Source organism: Phaseolus vulgaris, chromosome 1, assembly GCF_051622355.1.
Source record: "Phaseolus vulgaris cultivar YP4 chromosome 1, ASM5162235v1, whole genome shotgun sequence".
Lineage (NCBI taxonomy): Eukaryota > Viridiplantae > Streptophyta > Magnoliopsida > Fabales > Fabaceae > Phaseolus > Phaseolus vulgaris.
Genome location: NC_143498.1, coordinates 2,322,475 through 2,343,062, shown reverse-complemented (window position 1 = coordinate 2,343,062; position 20,588 = coordinate 2,322,475). Strand labels below are relative to the sequence as shown.

Genomic DNA, 20,588 nt, shown 5'->3' with positions numbered 1-20,588 from the left:
ATGTTTTTGTCACGGATATTGGTTGAATAAATTTTTGTACATGCATGTGATATTAATTGTGGCGACTATCTAATATAAATTCTCTCCATAATTTTTCTTTATTGAGAAATATATAATCAAATTTATTTATTTATACTTATTAATTACTTTTAATAAAATCCCTTTAAATTAAATATAAGAATGTCAATATGAATTTCAACATATGTACACAGACATTGACATGGACATTAATATGATACGGATACATAGACACGTATAATCTTTAACATGTAAGACACGGGGACACAGATCTATATATTATACAATATGAATTATATAAATTGACAATAAGGATTTATGTACACAAGTTTTATTTTATTTTTAACAGAAAGATGTCTTTCATGACTGGTTCAAAATGATTTGTTCCTTATTTTTGTAATCATCATAAAAAATTATACAATAAGTTTGAGTTTGAAGAAAATTGGTGAATTTCTCATTTTTAAAATTGTGTTAAATCCGTGCTAAAATTCTTAGAAATCCAACAAATATTTTTTTGAATTAAACATTTTACTAATACATGTCGTACGAGTACGTCACACAATTTAAGAGGTGTGTCCGAAACCTCATAGGTTTCAACCCAATAGATGAAGCTTTTAGTTAAAAATATTAAACACTTATTAATTAAGTCAAAAATCAACTCAATTATTTTTTCTAATAAATAACATCACATCAACCTCGTGTGATCTCATATTTATTTGGTATTAATTTTGATTGGTTTAGACAAATGAAGATGTGATCCAAATCCCAATTATTGTTAATGCTCTTGGTGGCTTATACCTAATCCATGTGTTGCTATTGTTTATTTGGAAAAACCCTCGTTTTCGCTTTACTTTTATTATTATATATTGTTTTGGATTTGGATTTGGATCTTTGAAGATTGAGATTTGTTTATTGTTAAGTCACTCACAAAACCAATAACATTATAATAAATAAATTAAGGTTATCAACCATAAAAAGTCGTATACCTTATTAAAAAGGTTGGAGTAGTTATTATTTCAATTTTGCATTGTTTAACAAAAGATATAATTTCATGGTGAGAAAGAGTTACTATGTGACTTTATAATTTTCAAGAAAAAAGAAATTATAATAGTGGTTAGATAAAAAATATAATAGATAATTGGTATTGTTAGCAAGATTAAAAAGAGAAAAAAAAGGATAAATAAGATTAGGGTTAACAAACTGGTTTAGTTATATATACATGTTTTACTCTTCCGGTATTTTTAATATAATCTCGCATCGCTTAGGAGAGTCGAGGTCAAAGACAGTTTATATACATTTTTTTCCTCCAACCCACCGATGTGTCTTTTAAGAACAAAACCGTGACAGAACACTAACATCCAAACACAGACAATATCTCAAATACGAGATGCGGTGATTGAACTTAATGATATTATCTCTCAATATGTTGATAACAAAAATGTGTCTATTAAACAACAAAATCAGGTTGTACTTTTCTCCTAATTCAAAAAAAACAAAAATGGAATAAACTTGGTACCACAAAGTACCATTCTTTCAATGTTGGTATGCTACTACAACACTTGAGTGTTGCAATTAAGGTCTTTATTTCTTTTAAAAAAGAATCGATTTTTAATATAAAAAGTGTGGTTGAATTTAATTTGTTTTAAATACCAATTTTAATAATTTTTAAACTATTTTATTCGACAAAACAATCAAACACTTTGACAAAATCATCTGACAAACTTCGTAACTTTATCTTTATGTACATCTATGTATTGGTCAAAGAAAAAAAATGATGGGTATGCACCCTAAACATAAATTTTAAATGCTATATTTTTTATGTCAACACCATTAGAGTGTGATCTTTCTATACATCTTGTGCTAACATTTCTTTCCTTCCACACCTTGTCTTAATCAATTAACATAATACAGTTAAGGCATTAATTTACTGATTATGTTATTTTGCAAGTAACATGAATCATGTGCCAAAAAGGTTGAAATAATTATATAATGTAGATTACTTTTTCCTTAAAACTATCATTGACTTAACCTACACATATTTCATATTGGCATGTTGGTGAAACCAAATCTATATATCTCATTCTGCAAAGACCTTTTGGGCTTGGGGTGCCTCTGATGGTGCCTCTGATGGTGCTTCTGATGGTGCCTCTGATGGTTCCTCTGATGCTTCCTCTTCTGGGTCCTCTGATGGTTCTTCTGCTGGTTCCTCTGATAGTTTCCCTGATAGTTTCCCTGATAGTGCCTCTGATAGTGCCTCTGATGGTGCATCTGCTGGTGCTTGAGATGTGAATCTTTTTGGTGCAAATTGTAGTTCTCCAAAAATATTATTGTCTTCCTCATCATAATCAGGAAAACTTTGTACTGCATCAGTGGATGGACTTTCTTGGTTCCCCACACTACTGCTTTGTGATAACAGCAACAATCATAATCAACTTTTGAGTAGTTTTATACTTTAATCTTGTAAAAATATTCCAACATCAAATTACTTTTGTTTTAGAAATATTTCAAATCACATTTCAATATCATAGTTTTCTTATAAAACTAATAGCCATATCAACATGGTTTTCAAAAGATAAATCTAATGACAGTATCATTAATTTGATGTTGATTGGTAGAGAAAAAAAATAAACTAGTTTTTTTCAGATTCCACATAGCATTTCTACATTTTAACTTTTGTACAATAATAACCTTATAAGAGTTAGTCTCTAATAAGTAAGGAATTAGTGATGTTTTGTTTAGTCTCTAATAAGCTAAAAAACCAGAAAAAACCAGTGCAATTTGCTTAAAAAGGTCATCACAAGTTTCCCAAAACTTATTGAGTCAAACACTAATCTATGAGTAATGTAATTTTCCTGACAAATAAGAAGTGATATAATGTTGATCATTTGGACTAGATATCTGATAGAAAGACATAGTTTTGGATTATGCTAAAAGAAGTTTGGAGAAATAGATTTATAAATGTTATTGACAAAACAAATGATTAGGCATAGAAAGTTGATGGTTTGTGTAAAATGTAAAAAGAGATAAGAATGAGAGACATGTTCTTACCCAGCATGTTGAACCCAATCAGTTAAAGATCCTCCACCAAAGGCTTCCTTAGCAGCCCTTTCAGCAGAACCATCAGCTACAGCTTTCTCAGCTCCAAATATTGTTTCATCAGAGAAACCTGCTTTGCTTGCTTCACTTTTTGCTTGCTCTATTACACTCTCCCATGGATTATCATCACACAAAACTGAATGCAATGCCACACTCAACACCAATGCAAATACCAAACTTGATGATATCTTTGCCATTTCCTTTTGCCAATTCCTCAGAAGCAATTCAACAAACACCTTCACTACATAGTAATTATAGCCTCAAGGCAGCAACTTTTAAGTGAAACCTTTATTTATTTGGTTAAAACCAGGTCCTTGTATAGTGCAAAATCATCGGTTATAATTGACTTAATGTGGGTCATAAAAGGGCTTTGTTGGGTTGAAATGGAGTTCACACAAGTGTAAACTATTCAACCCTCTCATGCAAATTTGTTATATTTGGTCAATTTTATGTGTTTTGTCTTTTCAACTATAAATGGTTGGTGCCTTACTCTTTCTTCATAGTTTCCTACAATATTGTTACAATTTTTTTAAAGGGTTGAGGTTGAGTAAGAATATTAGCAATTTTTTTTTCTTCTTCTTTTGGTTAGTTATAAGGAAAACTGTAATTTCAAAATCTTTAAAAGTTCAGAATCTCTTTTTAAGAATTTATGGATTTTATTAAAAAAAATTCTTTTCCAAAATGTATTATTTGTATTCTGAAATTGCTTTTCCAAAATAAGATTTTGGTTTTTTAATTCTATTATGAAATCTTATTTTCGAAATACAAAAAATTATTCTGAATTTGTTTTTTCTGAAATGTATTTTTTAAATCTAGATTTTCAATTACATAATGAAAGGCAATTTTGAAAATTAAAAAATTGATTGGATGCAGCTCAAAAAATCACGGGGTGCAGAAAGTAAGGGCCTAAAAGTTATTCAATACCATCTTCTTGTTTTTCGTAGTTTTGTTTTGGTTTTTCTATAATAATGCACACATAAAATATTAACTACAAAAACCAAAACATTTTTTTATAAAATAGAGGTTAAATATTTTTAACTCAAATTTGAACCACTTTTCCCTTTTTCAAAACCAATAAAAATTACTCTAAATTTGATTTTAGCATTTACAAAACACAATTTTACCATATTCAGTAATAAAGTTTTCTTTTCATTTTTATTAGTCACTACCATTTTTTTATTGTTACCACTGTGAAAACCCTATTATTACCACTTGCTTCTTTTTTTAGTAATTTGTTTTACTCATTAAAGAAATTAAAATATTTAAATTTTAAATAGATTATTTGAAAATAAATAATACATTTTCGTTATTTTTTTCAGTAATTTTTGGACTTTTTCTATTTTTTCTGAAAATTAAAAGTTATGTAATTTACTCTTCTAACTAATATTTTGATGGTTTTTATGTGTTTAAATAACAATAACTTAGTATTCTCTTGTGTTTGTTATATTTCACATCTAATTTTATTTTACTATCATACAATCATCATATTATTCTTATTTCCATTATTCTCATAATATTCTCCTCCATGTCTGAATCACTCTCATGCTTTTGTGGTCACACCTTATTTCTTTTAAATTATGTGTTTTTTTATGGTTTATTATAAGAATATTTTAACATTTAAAATAATTGTATATTTAACATTTAAATAAATTAAAACATATTAAAATTCAGAACTAGAAATAAATACGCAAGTAATTATTATTATTATTATTATTATTATTATTTTCATTTTCCAAAGTCTGTGTTGATCATGTTTGACCAGGGGATCACACTTTGACCTGTGGGACCCTCCATGTTCCTTTTTTCTCTGTATCTTTCAGAGACTTAACTATTTTTTCTCTAGAAGCACTTTTATTCCCAGTCAATGTGGACCCTCCTCCTTTTTCTCATGATTATAGAGTCACTTTTTAATTCCACCCATCACATTGGTTAACAAATTTAAGAAAATAAATGTTATCCAAACCCAATCTTAAAGTTAAGAAAAAACTATAGAATGTAATAAATGATATTTTATTTTTTTTAAGAATATGATCTAAAAATATTAAAAATGATTATTTTTATACTTATATCAATAATAAAAAGAAAAAACAACACATGTGAACAATTTTTATGGATTAGGCTTGAGTTCATACTTTCTTCCGATAGTTATTAAATAAAAACTAATTTTAAAGATTAAAAATAATTAATTGTTATATAGATTAAATTAAATAATATTTAAAAAATTAAAAAATTATTAATTTTTAAATTAATTTTTATTATTAATAAATAATTTTTAAATTGATATTTAATCAGTTATCAAGGTTTTTATTATTAATTTAAAAATTATTTATCAATGATAAAAATTAATAATTTTTTTAATTTTTAAGTATATAATTTAATTAATATAATCATTACTTGTTATTTTTTTCTCTAAAGTTTCATACTTTCTTTATAAGTCTTCCACACTCAAGTAAACGTCAACAAAAAAATTTTAGCAAGAAAGAAATTTTTTGACCAAGACATGTTTTTCTTCATGTGTAAATTGGTGGTGCTTAGTGAGTTTCTGTCAAAATCTTCATTTCTTGGTCAAAAAATAGGATATGGTCAACGATTCAGTAATGCTTCAGAAACTACCCTTTACACTATTATTGAGTGTGGACAAGGTCCAAGAGAAAAAGAATCAAAAGGGTACCACTTTTTTTGTTTGAGTGCAAAATGACTCAGTTATTGATTAAGATATATATCTACTGCTATAAATGTCTCCTTTTCAATGTATGTGCCGGCTGCTCAAGTTGAGTTCTGCAGCATATCACCACATTTCTTCTTCTCTTTGTTGCTCATGGCATATACTGTTTCTGAGCTTAACTCTTCAACCTTTATGATGTCAAGTAAATGTGCAGCAGTTTTTGAGATTCCAATTACAAGCAATGGCAGAGATAAGGTACTATCATATATCTGTTTTGGTTCTTGTGAATGTCATCATCACCAACAAGTTTTTATTTCTAACCAAAGGGTGTCAAATTTAGGACCAACAATCTTAAATGAGCATCTGATGATTCCAAAAAGTTTTCATGAGTTCTGTGTTGTGTTGGTGTTTTTGGTGTCATTGTTCAATCAGAACACTTTGTTAATCTATGTTAAGCCTTTCACTTGGGAATTATCTATGTGAAACTAATTCTGGTAAAAAAAGACACTGAGTTATGTCCTTGAATTTGAAGACTGAATGAAGATGACCAACAGAAGAAAAAAATTCATAGCATTTCAGATCATTTACCTGATCATCTGATTGTAGAATTAGCTGTGTTCTGTTAGCAATAGAAAGGTTCTGTCTCTGTATATAAAAGATGATGAGTAAGTGCAGCTAAAATAGTTTTGTTTATTGAGGAAGTGCTACAAGATATGAAATTATGTAAATCATAGGCATAAATAGATACCTTTATGCGACGATTACACTTCATTTATTTTTTTCATTTGTGCAGGTACACCATTCTGTGTGCTTAGAGCTTCATAGACTCATCGATAGAATTTCACATGTAACTTTAGATATTGAATCTGCCAGACCAAATTGCAAGTTAGCTATGGAGGCATTGTGCTCACTACACTTCACTTTGGCTAAAGCCAAGTCAGTTATCAAAGATTGTTCAAAATGCAGTAAACTCTTCCTGGTAGGAACCCTAACTTAATCATTTGTTAAAAATCTCCTAGAAATAACGAAATTTTATAATAATATATACGTGAGTGTAAACTTCACTTTATAAGTCGATTTTATAAACTTCACTTTATAAGTCGATTTTATAAACTTCACTTTATAAGTCGGTTTTATAAAATTGAATTATACTTAAAAGTACACTTCTTAAGTCGGTTTTATAATATTGAATTATACTTAAAAGTACACTTCTTATGAATTTTCACTCTGATTCTGATAGATTAATTCTAAATTAGTTTAATATACATAAATTCTGCCATAATCTTTGAATACTTTATATTGTTCATACTATAATATGTTGGTTTGAAATAACTAACCTGGATTACAATCTGGTTAGGCAATCACATCCCCCAAGATACTCTCAAGATGTCAAAAACTAAGAAACGCTTTTGAGTTGTATTTGTCAGAGATTCAAGATGCAGTTCCAATACCATTGGCTGATAAGGTTGGTTATACTTTTTAGTTAGCCTCTAGCATCTGCATAACATGAATATGTTTGAATTACCTTCTTCTGAAACAGTTATTGAATTAATTTGTAGACAAGTTAAAACTATAGTTTTATAAGAATTAACAAAGGAGATAAGCATAAGTTTATTTAGGCTTTTCTTTTTTAGTTTACAGAGGATTTTTTGTAAACAAATTTAATATTTATAGCTTCTGAAGTTTTTCTTTGTATAATTGTCCTACAGATATCTGCAATACTACATGACCTTAGGGGTGCAAAATTCTCCCTGGAATTTGCAGAAGAGGAGGCTAGGAAGGTACTACTTTCACTGTTTGAGAAGAATTTTCCAGATAAAGCTTCTATGGAAAAGGAAGAACTGGAAGCTATACAAATTGCAACTTGTAGATTGGAGATCAAATCTGCATTCTCTCTCTTAGTAGAGAAAGCAAGTATCAAGAATCAACTTGATGAAGTGAATGGAAGAAACCAAAAGGAGAAGGAGCTTCTAGAATACCTGAAGTATCTCTTGATCAAATATAGGAAATCCATTTGTGTGTTTCAAGATGGAGACCTCTCACTGACATCATGATCAATCCTTTGAGCATGAGTTTGTTGTTGAGGAAGCAATATGTGAGAATCAAGTCGAGTTCACTCGAAGTTTAACCGAACTTAACTACATGTTCTATGTTCTAGGTTTTAGATCACTAGTAAATTTGTTTAGAACACAAGTCAATGATGAAGTTGGAGATTTATGATCACTTTGTTCTTCAGGTTGTCTCACTTGTACTTGTTATTACTGTCTAGTGTTCAAAGAAGGTGATATGTGACTTGAAAAGAAGCATTTAGGACCCTAATTGATTGGATTGTCCCACAGCAGCATAGGGGAATAGGTTTTAGGAATTCTATTTGTTGTTTTGATGTAATTATCTAATCTCAGAAACAATTACCCCTTTCAGTTTTGCTTTTTACTTCTTATCTGTCACAACATTTATTGCAATTTCTATGTTCATCTAGCTGTAACAGCAATCAACTTAAAGGACCAAGTAATTTTTCATTATCATAAGGTCTAACAAACAAACAAAATTGGAGTAAGAAAAATAAAATAAAAAAAATCTTTGGTTCTTTAAAAACTGTTCTTGAATTGATATTCAGTTTATTGAAGTTTGGTAACTTCATTATATTTAATTTTTTTTTATAAAACCTTTCATGTATTACTATGCAACTTTCCATCTCAGTTAGACTCTGACACTTCAAAAATAACAATCATCATCTGCTATCACATGAAAAAAATATTATTAAAAAAATACAAAAAAAATATGAGGGAACTAAAGCAAAACTCATGTTAACAAAAACAATACATAGGTAGGCTATACCTATTCATAAAGAATTCTAAGAACAAACCAGATGGAAACCTATTATACTAATGAAATGATTCTTTATGAATAAATCATAAATTAGTTAACTTATTTAGTACATACATTCCTTTCACGAAAAAATACGAGTAACCCTAAACCTGATTTTCCCATAATAACTAAAACAAGTATTTCATCCATTATAAATTATCCTCGATAACAGTAAATGCAACACAAATCAAGACAGAATCACATTATACATTATTATTCTCATCTTTCGAGCTTCCTCGATAGCATGTATAATTTCATAAAACTCAAACATCATTTTATTTATGTCATGTTGAACTATGAACTCTACATACTTTTTCATTGTTTTTGCAAAATAATTTTCTAATTCATGTCTCCTTGTCATTTTTAAATCATTTTTTTAATACAATTTGTGTGTGTGTTTGTGATTATAACATGTAGAGAGAAATAAATTGTGTAAAGAGGTGTAAAATGATTTACAAAAACTAAGGTTATCTTTGTTCCATGCATTGTTGGGCTGAGTTCATTACAAGGAGTTTGGGCCTATGTCTTAAGATGTTGGTGTTGGTGTTGGTGTTGAGTGAGCATGGTAGTGTTACAGTGTGAAGCTCCAAAAACCTAAAACCCTAACACAGTCCCATTTGGTTCTTCAAAATTGAATCAGAGACAGCATGAGTTGGAGAACCATAGCTTCCACTTCAAGACACACATTCAAGAGACTCAATGCCATCTTCCGATCCCATTCCACCACCTTCCCTTCACCGCACCACTCACGCGCCTTCCTTCACGCGCCGTTCACCACCACCACCCTTCACTCCGCCCAACCCACCAACGCCCTCATCGACCCCAAGGTCCATGCGACGCACAATGACGCCTTCGTCGACGATGAAGACACGACGAACGAGTTTCTATCGCGATTTGTGTGGATAATGAGGAAGAAGGTGCAGGAAGCGTACCCGGAATGCGACAAGGCCACCGTGGATGGAATGCTCGTGGCGATCGTGGAGAGGGTTACGTCGGAGATGGAAAAGGGCGGGGGAGTTCAAACGGCGGCGTCGGGTTCCGGGGATTTCAGCGAGGATTTGTGGGGAACGGTGTGGGAGGTGAGCAATTTGGTGTTGCAGGATATGGACAAGGAGAGGAAGAAGGAGAAGATGAAGGGCTTCTTGCAGTGTGAAGAGGTTAAGGAAATGTGCAGATTCGCCGGGGAAGTTGGCATTCGCGGCGATTTGCTTAGGGAGCTTAGGTTCAAGTGGGCGCGTGAGAAGATGGAGGAGCGTGAATTCTACGAGGGTTTGGAGAGAATAAAGAAGGAGGCACAGAATGAGAAGGAAAGAGATGTTGGTGAGGAGGGGAAGAAGGAGAAGGTTGATGTTGGACTTCCCAAGAGGAAAGGGAAGATAAGGTACAAGATTTATGGGCTTGATCTCTCTGATCCCAAGTGGGCACAAGTGGCTGATAGGATCCATGAGGCAGAGGAGGTGTTTTGGCCGCAGGAGCCGAAGGCAATAACGGGGAAAGCGAAGATTGTTAGGTCGAAGATTCTGTCATTGAAGGAGGATGATGATGGTTTGCAAAGCCTGTTGGATGAGTGGATGGAGCTTGTTCAACCTAGCAGGGTGGAATGGATAGATTTGCTTGATAACCTGAAAGAGCAGAATCGTAGTTTGTACTTGAAGGTATGTGTATATACGACAATGGTTTTTATCATTTGAAGCTTATATGAATTACTTATTTTTGTCACGTATATTATAGTTATTTGGTTATATGAACTACTTATTTAAGAACTTGGATGATCCTAAGGATATATTTCCGTATGCTGCTCGTGAGAATTGTAGGAACTTTCATGCAATGCATGTTTTTAAGTGAATAACTGTGATTCAGCATAGGATGAATGGTTATTTGGATTTTGGGTTTAATTTTTGTAAATCCTTTGCTTATGTAGGTGGCTGAAATGTTATTGACTGAAGATTCTTTCCAAACAAATGTCTCTGACTACTCTAGGCTTATTGATATCTATGCTAAAGAGGACTGTTTTGATGATGTTGAGAGATTGGTGAAGAAGATGAGCGAAAATGGTATACAAATAGATGCTTCAACGGCCAGTGTGTTGGTCCACATGTACTGCAAGGGAGGCAATCTTGCCCGTGCAAATGAGGCATTTGAAATCTTGACGGGCCTAGGTTTCCGACCGGACTTCCAAGTCTACAACTCAATGATCATGGCATTTGTGAATAATGGCCAGCCTAATTTGGCGGACAAATTGATGAGGGAGATGGATACGGGAAATATTAAACCCACGGAGGAAATGTACATGGCAATGCTCCGATCTTTTTCTCAACTTGGTGATACTAAAGGAGCTGACCGAATTTCATTCGCTATGCAGTTTGCTGGGTTCCAGCAGAGTATGGAGGCATGCACCCTACTTATTGAGGCAAATGCACTCACTGGTGACCCTTATCAGGCAAGACACCATTTTGACTACATGATAAAACTTGGGAATAGGCCTGATGATCGCTGCACTGCTAGCATGATTGCAGCTTATGAGAAGAAAAACTACTTGGACGATGCATTGAATCTTCTTTTGCAGTTAGAGGGGGATGGGTTTGAGCCTGGGGTAGCCACTTATTCTGTTCTTGTGGACTGGTTGGGTAAGTTGCACCTTGTTGATGAAGCTGAGCAGCTTTTAGGAAAAATAGCTTTGCTGGGTGAGGCTCCTCCTTTTAAGCTTCAAGTGAGTCTCTGCGATATGTATGCAAGGGCTGGAAATGAGAAGAAGGCCCTTCAAATTCTAGGTGTTCTGGAATCTAGGAAGGATGAATTAGGACAAGCTGATTTTGAGAGAATTATAAGTGGCCTTATTGATGGTGGGTTTCAGCAGGATGCACAAAGAATATGTCGGATCATGGAGGAACGGGGTTTTGATGCATCAAGGGTTAAGGTTAACCTTTTGAAGCCTGTCCCCAGAGCACGTAGTATGAGATAGTTTAGTGGTCATGAATTGGGGCATTCTACTCTTTCTCTGCCAAGGGACTTACAAACGTGTTACCTTATTTAGGAAGCAAGGTCTCCTGGATTTACCATACCATGTAACAAATAAGGATGAATTTGTTTTATGAGTTTTTCCATTGCTCATATTCCCGATTTAAGTCTTAATTTCTTTTTCTTTTGAACTTCAGTTGTCTGTATATACAAATATCTTCTGTGGCATGTTCATGGAATTTTCATTTTCAATTATACAATATTCTTGTGGTGTGTTCGTCACTTGTTTGATTTGTTCTGATTTTACCCTCAGTTCTTGTATGCATAGGATCGGTTGCATTTAGAGATGTTTAAAAGAAACTCTTTTTACCCTATATATCAGTCTATGGCTTGCAAGTATTCTGTATGTTCAAACAAACTATAATAATGGCCTTCAGCATGATTTGAGGGATTATTTTATTGCATGCCGTGTCAAATTTTACGTACTCGTAGTACATGTAATTTGGGAAGTTATGTTTTTGAGAATTTTCATCTGTAATGGAGCTGTTAAAAAAAAGTAGTTCTTTTCTTCTGAAGATTTGTTTTTGGGAAGGACTGATACTGCTACGAAGATAAGAGAATAGCTTGCTATCACTATTTACCTCGTGAAGTTGTGTTGTGATTATCTTGTCTCTGAATTATTTTCTTAAAGATACGAAGAAAGGCACTTTATGGTTGCTTTTACATGGAATCGTTGAAGAATGAAATCAGCTCCTAAAAGTGAATGAATGACTAAAGCAATGGCTCCATAACCTTTATCAAGGTAAAGTATATACCAGAATTCCTTTCGTGAGAGGCAAGAGAAATTTTCTTTTCTCTAAGGCGACAATATTTGTTATTTGAAAGGGTGGCAAACGTTTGATTAGAACATTAAATGAGGCAAGAAAGAAAGGAGAATCAATGTGAAATGTTGTGTATGAAGCAATAAGAATTTGCTAACTCAAGGCTAAAGAAAGCCCCATTGTACATCCAAGGTATAAACACTTAAATTATGTATATATATAAGAGCCCTATCATTGCAACATGCAGCATTGCATTCAGCTAGAACACCTCAAGAACATCATCACCCTTTTTCTTTCTGTGTAATCAGATATTATCAACCATCCATGGCACAAAGGAGTAAGTCATTTCGTTTTAGGATTCCATGGCTATCAGTACCTTCTGAATCATTCGCTCGTCGTGCAAGAGATACACCAAAATCTCCTCCTCACTCAGACACAAGTGTACCTATTCATAGACCATCTAAGCCTTCTTTGGTAGCACCTTCAGAGCTATCTCCTCCTAGTCCTACAAAAACTGAAGTCCCAAGAGCTGAACCTCAAAAACGTTCACCACCTCATACAACGCTTCCACCACTCTCTTCATTGAGCACTGAGACCCTTGTGACTACTCAGCCAAAGCCCCCTTCTCCACAGCCACCACTTCAACCTTCATCTCATGCAGACTCACCATCTCATTCCCCTATTGCACCCTTATCCCCCAAAACTCCTTTGACCTCAAATAATGGAGCCTTGAAGGTGCCAAAGCCTGTTGCCGAAGCATCCACTCCTTCTGCATCATCTTCCTCTGAAGAAGAAAAGAAAAAGATGATCTTGTCTGAACCAACATCACAAGAAGCTGAGCCGAAGGTAGAATCGCCATTGAGAACAATCTCCAAGTCACCAGAAACATCTTTTCAACCCGAGAGGATGTCAACTCAGCCTGCAGACACTGAACAACGAGTTTCTTCTGTGCCCTATTCATCCCCAGTTTCAAAATTTGAACTAGCCACTCATCATCCATCATCTCCTTTGGCCTCAAAGGACGTCAAAACTGAAGAAACCGCTCCTCAAGAAGAAAAGGAGAAGATGGAAGTGCTAGTTCCACTAGAAGAAAAACCAAAGATAAAGTCACCTTTGAAAACCATCACCAAGTTACCAGAGACCTCTTCTCAACCTGAGAATCTATCCACACAACTTTCAGCAATTGAGCAAAGATCAACAACATCGAATGGAAAGTCCCTTCAGTCTGAAGAAAAGGAAAAAGTGGTGCCTGAAACCTCTAAGGCACGAGGAAAAGGTAAAGAAACAACAACAACAACCAGAGGACTACCAAGTGAACAACGCACCATAGCTTCTGCTTCAGGAACAACAACAACAAAGGCTAAAGATTCATTTGGCAAGGCGTTTGGTGGTGATAAGAAGCATCATGGAGTACGAGAAACTGTGGAGAGAAAACTAATGTTTGCCACAACCAACCCCATTGGGAAAGACACAAGAGTTGTGAATTCAACAGATGCAGGCACAAGGAATGTCTCAAGCTCAAGCATCTCACCTGAAAAAACTGTCTCATTCAGTGATGAAAAGGCTCCACCACTACAAAAAGGCATCAAAGATGATATCACAAAGTTTGTGCACAAACTAACAGCCACTGTGCACCCTACACAACACATGGATGACAAACAGTTTAGTGTCATAACCTTGGTTGGTGACAATAGAGGAGCCACAATGCACTTAGGTTCTGAGTCAGCTAAGAAAGAGGGTTCAATCCACATACACCGAGCCTACAAGAGTGATCCTGAAGAGACCAATGAGGTGAGCACTGACGGAGAAGAAAACACCAATGAAGAAGAAGAAGAACTGGGGATGGCGTTCGTCAACAGCAACATACAAAGTATCAATAACTCACTCATGTTTCATGGTTCAATCTCTGAAAGAGACCCAGGTGTTGAAATTACTCTTCCACAAAAGCCCACTGAGCCCATCAGGCCCCTCAATAAGCCTAAGCCTGGCTTGGAAACTCAGAGGACTCAGTTCAACATCAACCGGGCCGAGAAGTCATCGTACCAGCCCATGGTTGGAAGAAGCATCAGAGGCCCTTTCCTCGAATCACATGACAAACGTCGCCCTCAAGGTTGCAAGGTCAGTTGTGACAAGGATATTGAAGACATTGAAGACATTGAAGTAAGGTGAAGAAGAAACAAGCACACAGATTCCCTTCAAAAATCCAAAATAAACTGTGCAGTGGAATAATGTAACAAACACTCTTAGTAACAAAAATAAGTGTTAACAACATCCACACCATGTAATTTGTCATTTTTATTTTATGTCCTGTGATATTTTTATTGAGTTGTACATTTAACTTATAAGAAAATCACGAAGATGGTTCTGTTCTTTTATGTGGTTGATGCTCGAGGAAGTTAAGTTAACAAACTTGTTTACAGTAGAGTTGCCATTAAACATCAATCCTAAAAGATAGCATTACACAAATTAAACTTGTGCATGCAGAATTAAAGTACTCATTAGAATGAGAGCTGTTTGATCCAGCTTCTTCTCTCCTTCCTTACGAAAATATGTACATTTTATGTCAAGGAAGAGTGACACAACAGAACTATTTGTCCACAATGGTGTAGGGACAAGTCGTGATCAATCATTCACAAGCTGGTTTTGTGTCAAAGCTGCTCAAACATATTGCAAAGGCTTGAAAAGCTGAGAGGGGGTATCGGTAATCCATGGTGAATATGTCCTTCCCAATTTTTCCAAATTGTAGTATCACTTTTTCTTGTTCAGCAGCTGAAACATTTTGGCATGGTTCAGCAGCTGCCACGAGCTGGAAGTTCTTCACAGAGGCCACTGTAACCCTTCCCTTGAAATTCAAGCACCAGCATTGCAGTTGTTCATGCCATCTAGGGGCCTTGTTTTTCAAAACCAATGGTTCCCTTGCCCTCTGGCTTGATTCTTGAGTATTTTCAGTGTCAGTTGTGTCAAACTCAACAACTTCTGGCTTCCTTCCTTTTGAGTCTGAGGTGGTGGTGGTAGATACATGCTCATTAAGATAATTTGTAAACTTTAAAGGAGTTGGGGCACTCCCTCCTTCTTGGATTGCAGATATGGGTATCAAGTGCATCGTGCACCGCATTCTCCTTGGACCTCTTGTTCGGAGGACATTGAGTTCATAAGACACTGTTGCCACTTTGTAGTTAGCAGCAGCAACCTTTGGAAGTACCTGCTTCAGATGGACTCTTTGCTGCAACTTGCAGTTCAATGGAAGTGACGAATCATGTGGGGACTCACCATCCAGGATTGTGAACTTGGTGCCCAGAAAATTAGACCTGTTCATTGCTTACAGATCAAGTCAACCGTAGAAAGCAGAATAGTTTATCAGTTATGAAGATAAGAGCAGAGAGATGTGAGGCTAACCTCAACTTTCCAATGTAAGTATTGCTAGTACGAGAGAAATCATCAGCAACCAATGATATTAAAAATTCTGTACATGTTGCCCTTCGAATCTTCTTTGCTGCCAGTAACAGTTTGCTCATATCACCAGAAAGTGCTGCAAATACAAAAATACAATTCTCACACAAAGTGCAACGAAAGAATAGAATTTGAAAAGGAAAGCAGATTCCAGTCAAACATATCTCAGAAGTAGCATACTGGGTTCACTTCCAATAGGTGATTTAAAGAGCACATGAAACAAATGGTAACTAGAACATTAAACAAGTCTCCAAATCAAGAGTATATTTTCATACTAGGTAATAAAAAAAGGACAAAACTTAAGATGCAATTTCTCAGGTGTTTTTGGTAGTGTTCTCCCATCAAAACTGAAGTTTGGGATAATCTATAGAATAAAAAATTGTATTAAAGGTGTACATAAGTTTCTGAGGTGAAGCTTCAAGTCTGATTAGAGCATAGAACTAAAAGTACCTAAAGAAACTACATCTAAGTTTTGTCCATATAAAAATCTATCCCATCTTCTTAACCACTGTTAGAGTACATTTATAAGTTATAACAAATAGCCTTGAATCATCACCCTCAATTGAAGTGCTTTGCAATAAGAAAAACAAGGGAAATCTTACAATGAAGAATTTCTCCTGCAAAGCATAGACTAAAAACAGAATGATCAAGGAAATCTGTAAGAGGAAGCTACCGAACACAGAAAAAGATCCTCAAAGAGGGTGTTTCAACAGCAATATATCGATTTTAGATTCGAAGAGGAATCACGTATATTTTCTGAAACTCTAACAAAAATATTTCCAAATCAAGAATAAACTATGTGAACACAGATATTATCAAATTTCATCACCGTTGCAACATTTACATTTATAGCAAATATCCTTGAATCTTCATTTGTCAGTACAAGTTCTATACAACAAGAAAAAAAAAGTTTTTCTTTTATCATCACGAATTTATCCTGCCAAAGCAATGATCCAACCTATAATCGTCATAACAAAGTTTCATGAATAAAAACTTAGAAAGTCATGCTTCACCAGAAACATAGCATGATCAAAGATCTCTAAGGAAGAAACCACCCAACAAAAGATCCTCAGAGGCTGATTCAAGATCCGAAATCTGATTTTAGATTACAGAAAAAACTCAATATTTTACTGAAATTCTTACAGAACTGTTTCCAAGTGGAGAATAAATTATGTGAATACAGAAATTACCAGGGCTTAGGCCGAGATATAAACAATATGTTGAAGACACTCTTTCTCTCCTGATAAAACACTGGATTGGTGAGTCTCTTGGGCCCGGCTGATAAACGAAAGGGATCAACAACAAAAAAATCACATATTAGTATCTTGGGCTACCAAACCTGAAGTAAATAAAGTATAAATATCCATCACATTTTTTTTATCAACGATAAAAAATATATACACGTGAAACACTTTAGATGATCCAATCATATACAAAGAAGCAGCAACAACCTAAACACAAATCTTCTAGACAACTACTCTAAAAACTAACCCTGCCAAAAACAAATACAGAAAAACATCTACAAGAATCAAGGCACCAATCAGAAAAAGATAACTATCCATCACATAACAAGAGATTGTGAAGAGAGTTAAAGTTACCTGCTTCAGTGATATGGGAAAAGTGAGCAAACCACACTGTTCTGGTATCTTGACCACATCCTTTGTTATCTCTCTCCACAGCCTACAAACTGAGGAACATGCCACAAGTGCTCTACGTGAAGGCCAGGAGGTTTCACTGGCTTCCAACCTTTGAATTATGTCTAAAAGCAACTCTGGTGGTAAGTTAGCCCACCGACTCTGTGATGATGAAGAAGAAGAAGAAGATGATGATGAGGAGGAGGAGGAGGAGGATGGTAGGGAACATTCTGGTGCAATGTGAGATTTTCCATGGCGATGCACATGCTTTCCCTCTCCCCCTCTTCTATACATGTTGCTGATACCCTCTCCAATCTCCTTGAGCTCACGCACTATGCTCCTGAATGGCATTATGACAGGTGTGGAACTATCACAGCCATTATGTTTGAAAAGAAAAATCAGACATCAAGTATAATAACTGTGAAAGCACAACAAGACTAACACCTTTGCATGAGTTGAGTGGATTTATTGATGACAAAAGTGGTGAATGTGAAGCAATACTAATTACCAACAATGATGGAGTGAGACACATATGTTGCTGCAGTGATGGGAAGTTTAACTTGAAAGACAAGTTGTGTTTCAAGAATCAAAGGCTTGATCCAAAACACGGATTCCCATGTTGAGATTTTGAAGGAACAAAAAAGAAATGAATGAAAAGCTCAAAGATTTAGAGGCAGATGCGTGTACCGTGAGACAAGGGCCTAGAAAGGGAGGAAATCTTGCAGAGAAGTTGGAGGACACAAAGGGTGGTGAGGAATGTGGTGAATCCTTCCAAAGCCAATGTCTTGGAGAAACAAAACAAAAGAAAGAGTGAGAAATGAGAAGAGGGGTGGTGGAGGTTAAGGTTGTGTGGGTTTATAGGTTACAAGGTTACAAGTCACAAAACAAAGCTTGTGGATAAAACTAAAACTAGAAAAATGAGCATCACATCTTCATGCCTTTTGTTTTTGTTTTTCCAAGCATCAAGCAAAGCATCCCTTCCTCACAGCCACACAGAACAAGACTTTTGCTCCTTGCAGTGCCACACTTCAATTAAATGGAAACCACTTTTGATCTTCATCACTCACTTCTTGCAGTTGCACCATACAAATTCCTTCTTTCAGTTACCATTAAATGAGTAGGATTTCACTATGCTACTTTTTCTAGAATTTTTCTTTGGCATACTAATATTATTTCCTTTTATTTTATTCTCTTGCTTTAACTATGCCCAAGATCACACCTAACAAGTTCTGGCACAAAAATAGTTAAGTTCAGAGGGCCCCACCTGGATATTGATTTTTCATCATTGCCATCATCAACTATGTGAGTCAATCGAAGACCAATCCAACGGTCACTGGCTCATAGCCAAACGTGCACCGAATATCTTAGTTCCATGGTTTGGTCACAATGTAAACTGTGAACAGCTGTTTCTGCTTTCTTTTTCTAGTTTTTATTTTTCCCACAAATATCTAGAATAACTCACATTTCACCCCTGGATCTCAGGATCCAAACTACTAAAACTTTCAGATTTCTTAACATGTAACATACTTTGTTCTATTATTCACTCATCAGATGATATTAAAGTTTAATTTAGATTTCTTAACATGTAACATACTTTGTTCTATTATTCACTCATCAGATGATATTAAAGTTTAATTTAGATTTCTTAACATGTAACATCCTTTGTTCTATTATTCACTCATCAGATGATATTAAAGTTTAATTTAGATTTCTTAACATGTAACATACTTTGTTCTATTATTCACTCTAAAGTTTAATTTAGATTTAAAGACGACCAACACATCAGCAATTATACCTTAAATTATATATCGATAATTATACATAAAGTCATAGAAGTATTATTCAACCTTAGATAAAGTTATATAAAGTTACAGTATGAAAATATATTCAAATTCAAAGAATGGTGGTGAAATAATAATACTAGATGGGGGTGAGCTTGGGCACATTAAAAGTTTGCAGCAGTTTTTGAAGACCTCGATCGATTCACCATAATTGGGACTTTATGTGGCAGCAGGGATGGAAGTACGTAAAAGAAACTGGTGCAGTATTGTGTTTGATCAAATAGACCAAGTGTCAAAATCAACCAACTACTGCTACCACTACACTATACCAATTCCATGTTACGTAGTTTTATTAGACAAAACCACCAACCAGTGTATGTAGAAGTCCTTAGTCTTTAATATTACACAGTTTCATAAACTAGCTTTATTTATGGTCAAAAAGCAGAGACTGACCCTTAAGATGTTTGCATGCGAAAAAGTTGATGAGTGTGGAAAAAGATGGAAGCATGTATGGACGATGATTGATGTCCCTTTCTTCTCTAACCTCTTCACTGATTCATTCTGAAAATTTCTTCTTCCTCCTGGATTTAGGTGTTGTTGCTAGATGGATCCCATGGCCACATATTCACATTGCTATCTTGAAGGGACACATTATCTACACCTCCTTAATTCAACACACTTTCTCCACAAATGACTTCTTGTTGATGATAGCTATGTCACTGTCACCACTCCTAAAAATGTTTCTAACACACGTGCCCGCCCCATACCCCACTTCATTATAGTGTAACACAACATTTTCAGTAACACTTTGTGTCCAACAAAACTCAAACTCTTCAAACAAAGTCTTATACTCTAATTTGGCTAATTCTCCCTAGATCAATTGTGACTCAACCCAACACAGCACAGAAAAAATGTCTGTTTTATCTTTATTTTTCTGGATATCTATATCCATAACACAAATAAGATGGTTCTGGATACCGATACCGGATATCTATATCCCCAACACTAATAAAACAGTTTTGAATATGAAATTGAGATATGTCTTCCGGATATGATCATATGCGACACAAGACACTAAGGTCTGAAAAAAAATAAAATCATTCCAGATAAAAAATCTGAAAAAGAAGACAAGAACAATTTGGGATTTTAAAAAAATATGCGGCAGATCATGGTTATCTGGTGGTGGAGGGAGAATTAGCCCTCTGATTTTATGAGGAAAATTTTAAAAAATGTGATTCAAAGAAAAGATATATTAAAATTAATCATTGAGTTTTTTCAGTAGAGATTAATCATTAAT

The 20,588-nt window shown here is 34.5% G+C and overlaps 5 protein-coding genes across 6 annotated transcripts; 3 read left to right on the top strand and 2 right to left on the bottom strand.

The window, feature by feature from the left end:
• Positions 1–1,929: 1,929 nt before the first annotated feature.
• Positions 1,930–3,612, bottom strand: LOC137816409 (uncharacterized). Its single transcript, XM_068619530.2, has 2 exons — positions 3,067–3,612; positions 1,930–2,417 (listed from the first exon to the last, which is right to left on the bottom strand). Exons 1-2 carry the CDS (start codon positions 3,309–3,311, stop codon positions 2,096–2,098), a joined length of 567 nt encoding a protein of 188 aa, XP_068475631.1. The 5' UTR covers positions 3,312–3,612; the 3' UTR covers positions 1,930–2,095.
• Positions 3,613–5,816: 2,204 nt separating this feature from the next.
• On the top strand, positions 5,817–8,212 carry LOC137816408 (U-box domain-containing protein 5). The gene is given in 5 exon segments (XM_068619529.2): positions 5,817–6,034; positions 6,573–6,758; positions 7,137–7,244; positions 7,489–7,826; positions 7,828–8,212. Coding segments are annotated over 5 exon segments (975 nt in total). The 5' UTR covers positions 5,817–5,863; the 3' UTR covers positions 8,000–8,212.
• Positions 8,213–9,096: 884 nt separating this feature from the next.
• Positions 9,097–11,887, top strand: NFD5 (pentatricopeptide (PPR) repeat-containing protein). Its single transcript, XM_068619525.2, has 2 exons — positions 9,097–10,302; positions 10,569–11,887. Exons 1-2 carry the CDS (start codon positions 9,295–9,297, stop codon positions 11,607–11,609), a joined length of 2,049 nt encoding a protein of 682 aa, XP_068475626.1. The 5' UTR covers positions 9,097–9,294; the 3' UTR covers positions 11,610–11,887.
• A 764-nt stretch (positions 11,888–12,651) lies between these two features.
• On the top strand, positions 12,652–14,801 carry LOC137816406 (uncharacterized). Its single transcript, XM_068619526.2, has one exon. It carries the CDS (start codon positions 12,751–12,753, stop codon positions 14,593–14,595), a length of 1,845 nt encoding a protein of 614 aa, XP_068475627.1. The 5' UTR covers positions 12,652–12,750; the 3' UTR covers positions 14,596–14,801.
• Positions 14,802–14,822: 21 nt separating this feature from the next.
• Positions 14,823–18,656, bottom strand: LOC137816407 (tubby-like F-box protein 5). 2 transcript variants are annotated; one of them, XM_068619528.2, is made up of 6 exons: positions 18,449–18,656; positions 18,198–18,294; positions 17,475–17,877; positions 17,067–17,154; positions 15,823–15,955; positions 14,823–15,734 (listed from the first exon to the last, which is right to left on the bottom strand). In XM_068619528.2, the coding sequence occupies exons 3-6, from the start codon at positions 17,859–17,861 to the stop codon at positions 15,053–15,055; spliced, it is 1,290 nt and encodes a 429-aa protein (XP_068475629.1). In that variant the 5' UTR covers positions 17,862–17,877; positions 18,198–18,294; positions 18,449–18,656; the 3' UTR covers positions 14,823–15,052. The 2 variants fall into 2 exon arrangements, with proteins under 2 accessions (XP_068475629.1, XP_068475628.1); XM_068619527.2 differs by having other exon boundaries at positions 18,019–18,645.
• Positions 18,657–20,588: the final 1,932 nt, after the last annotated feature.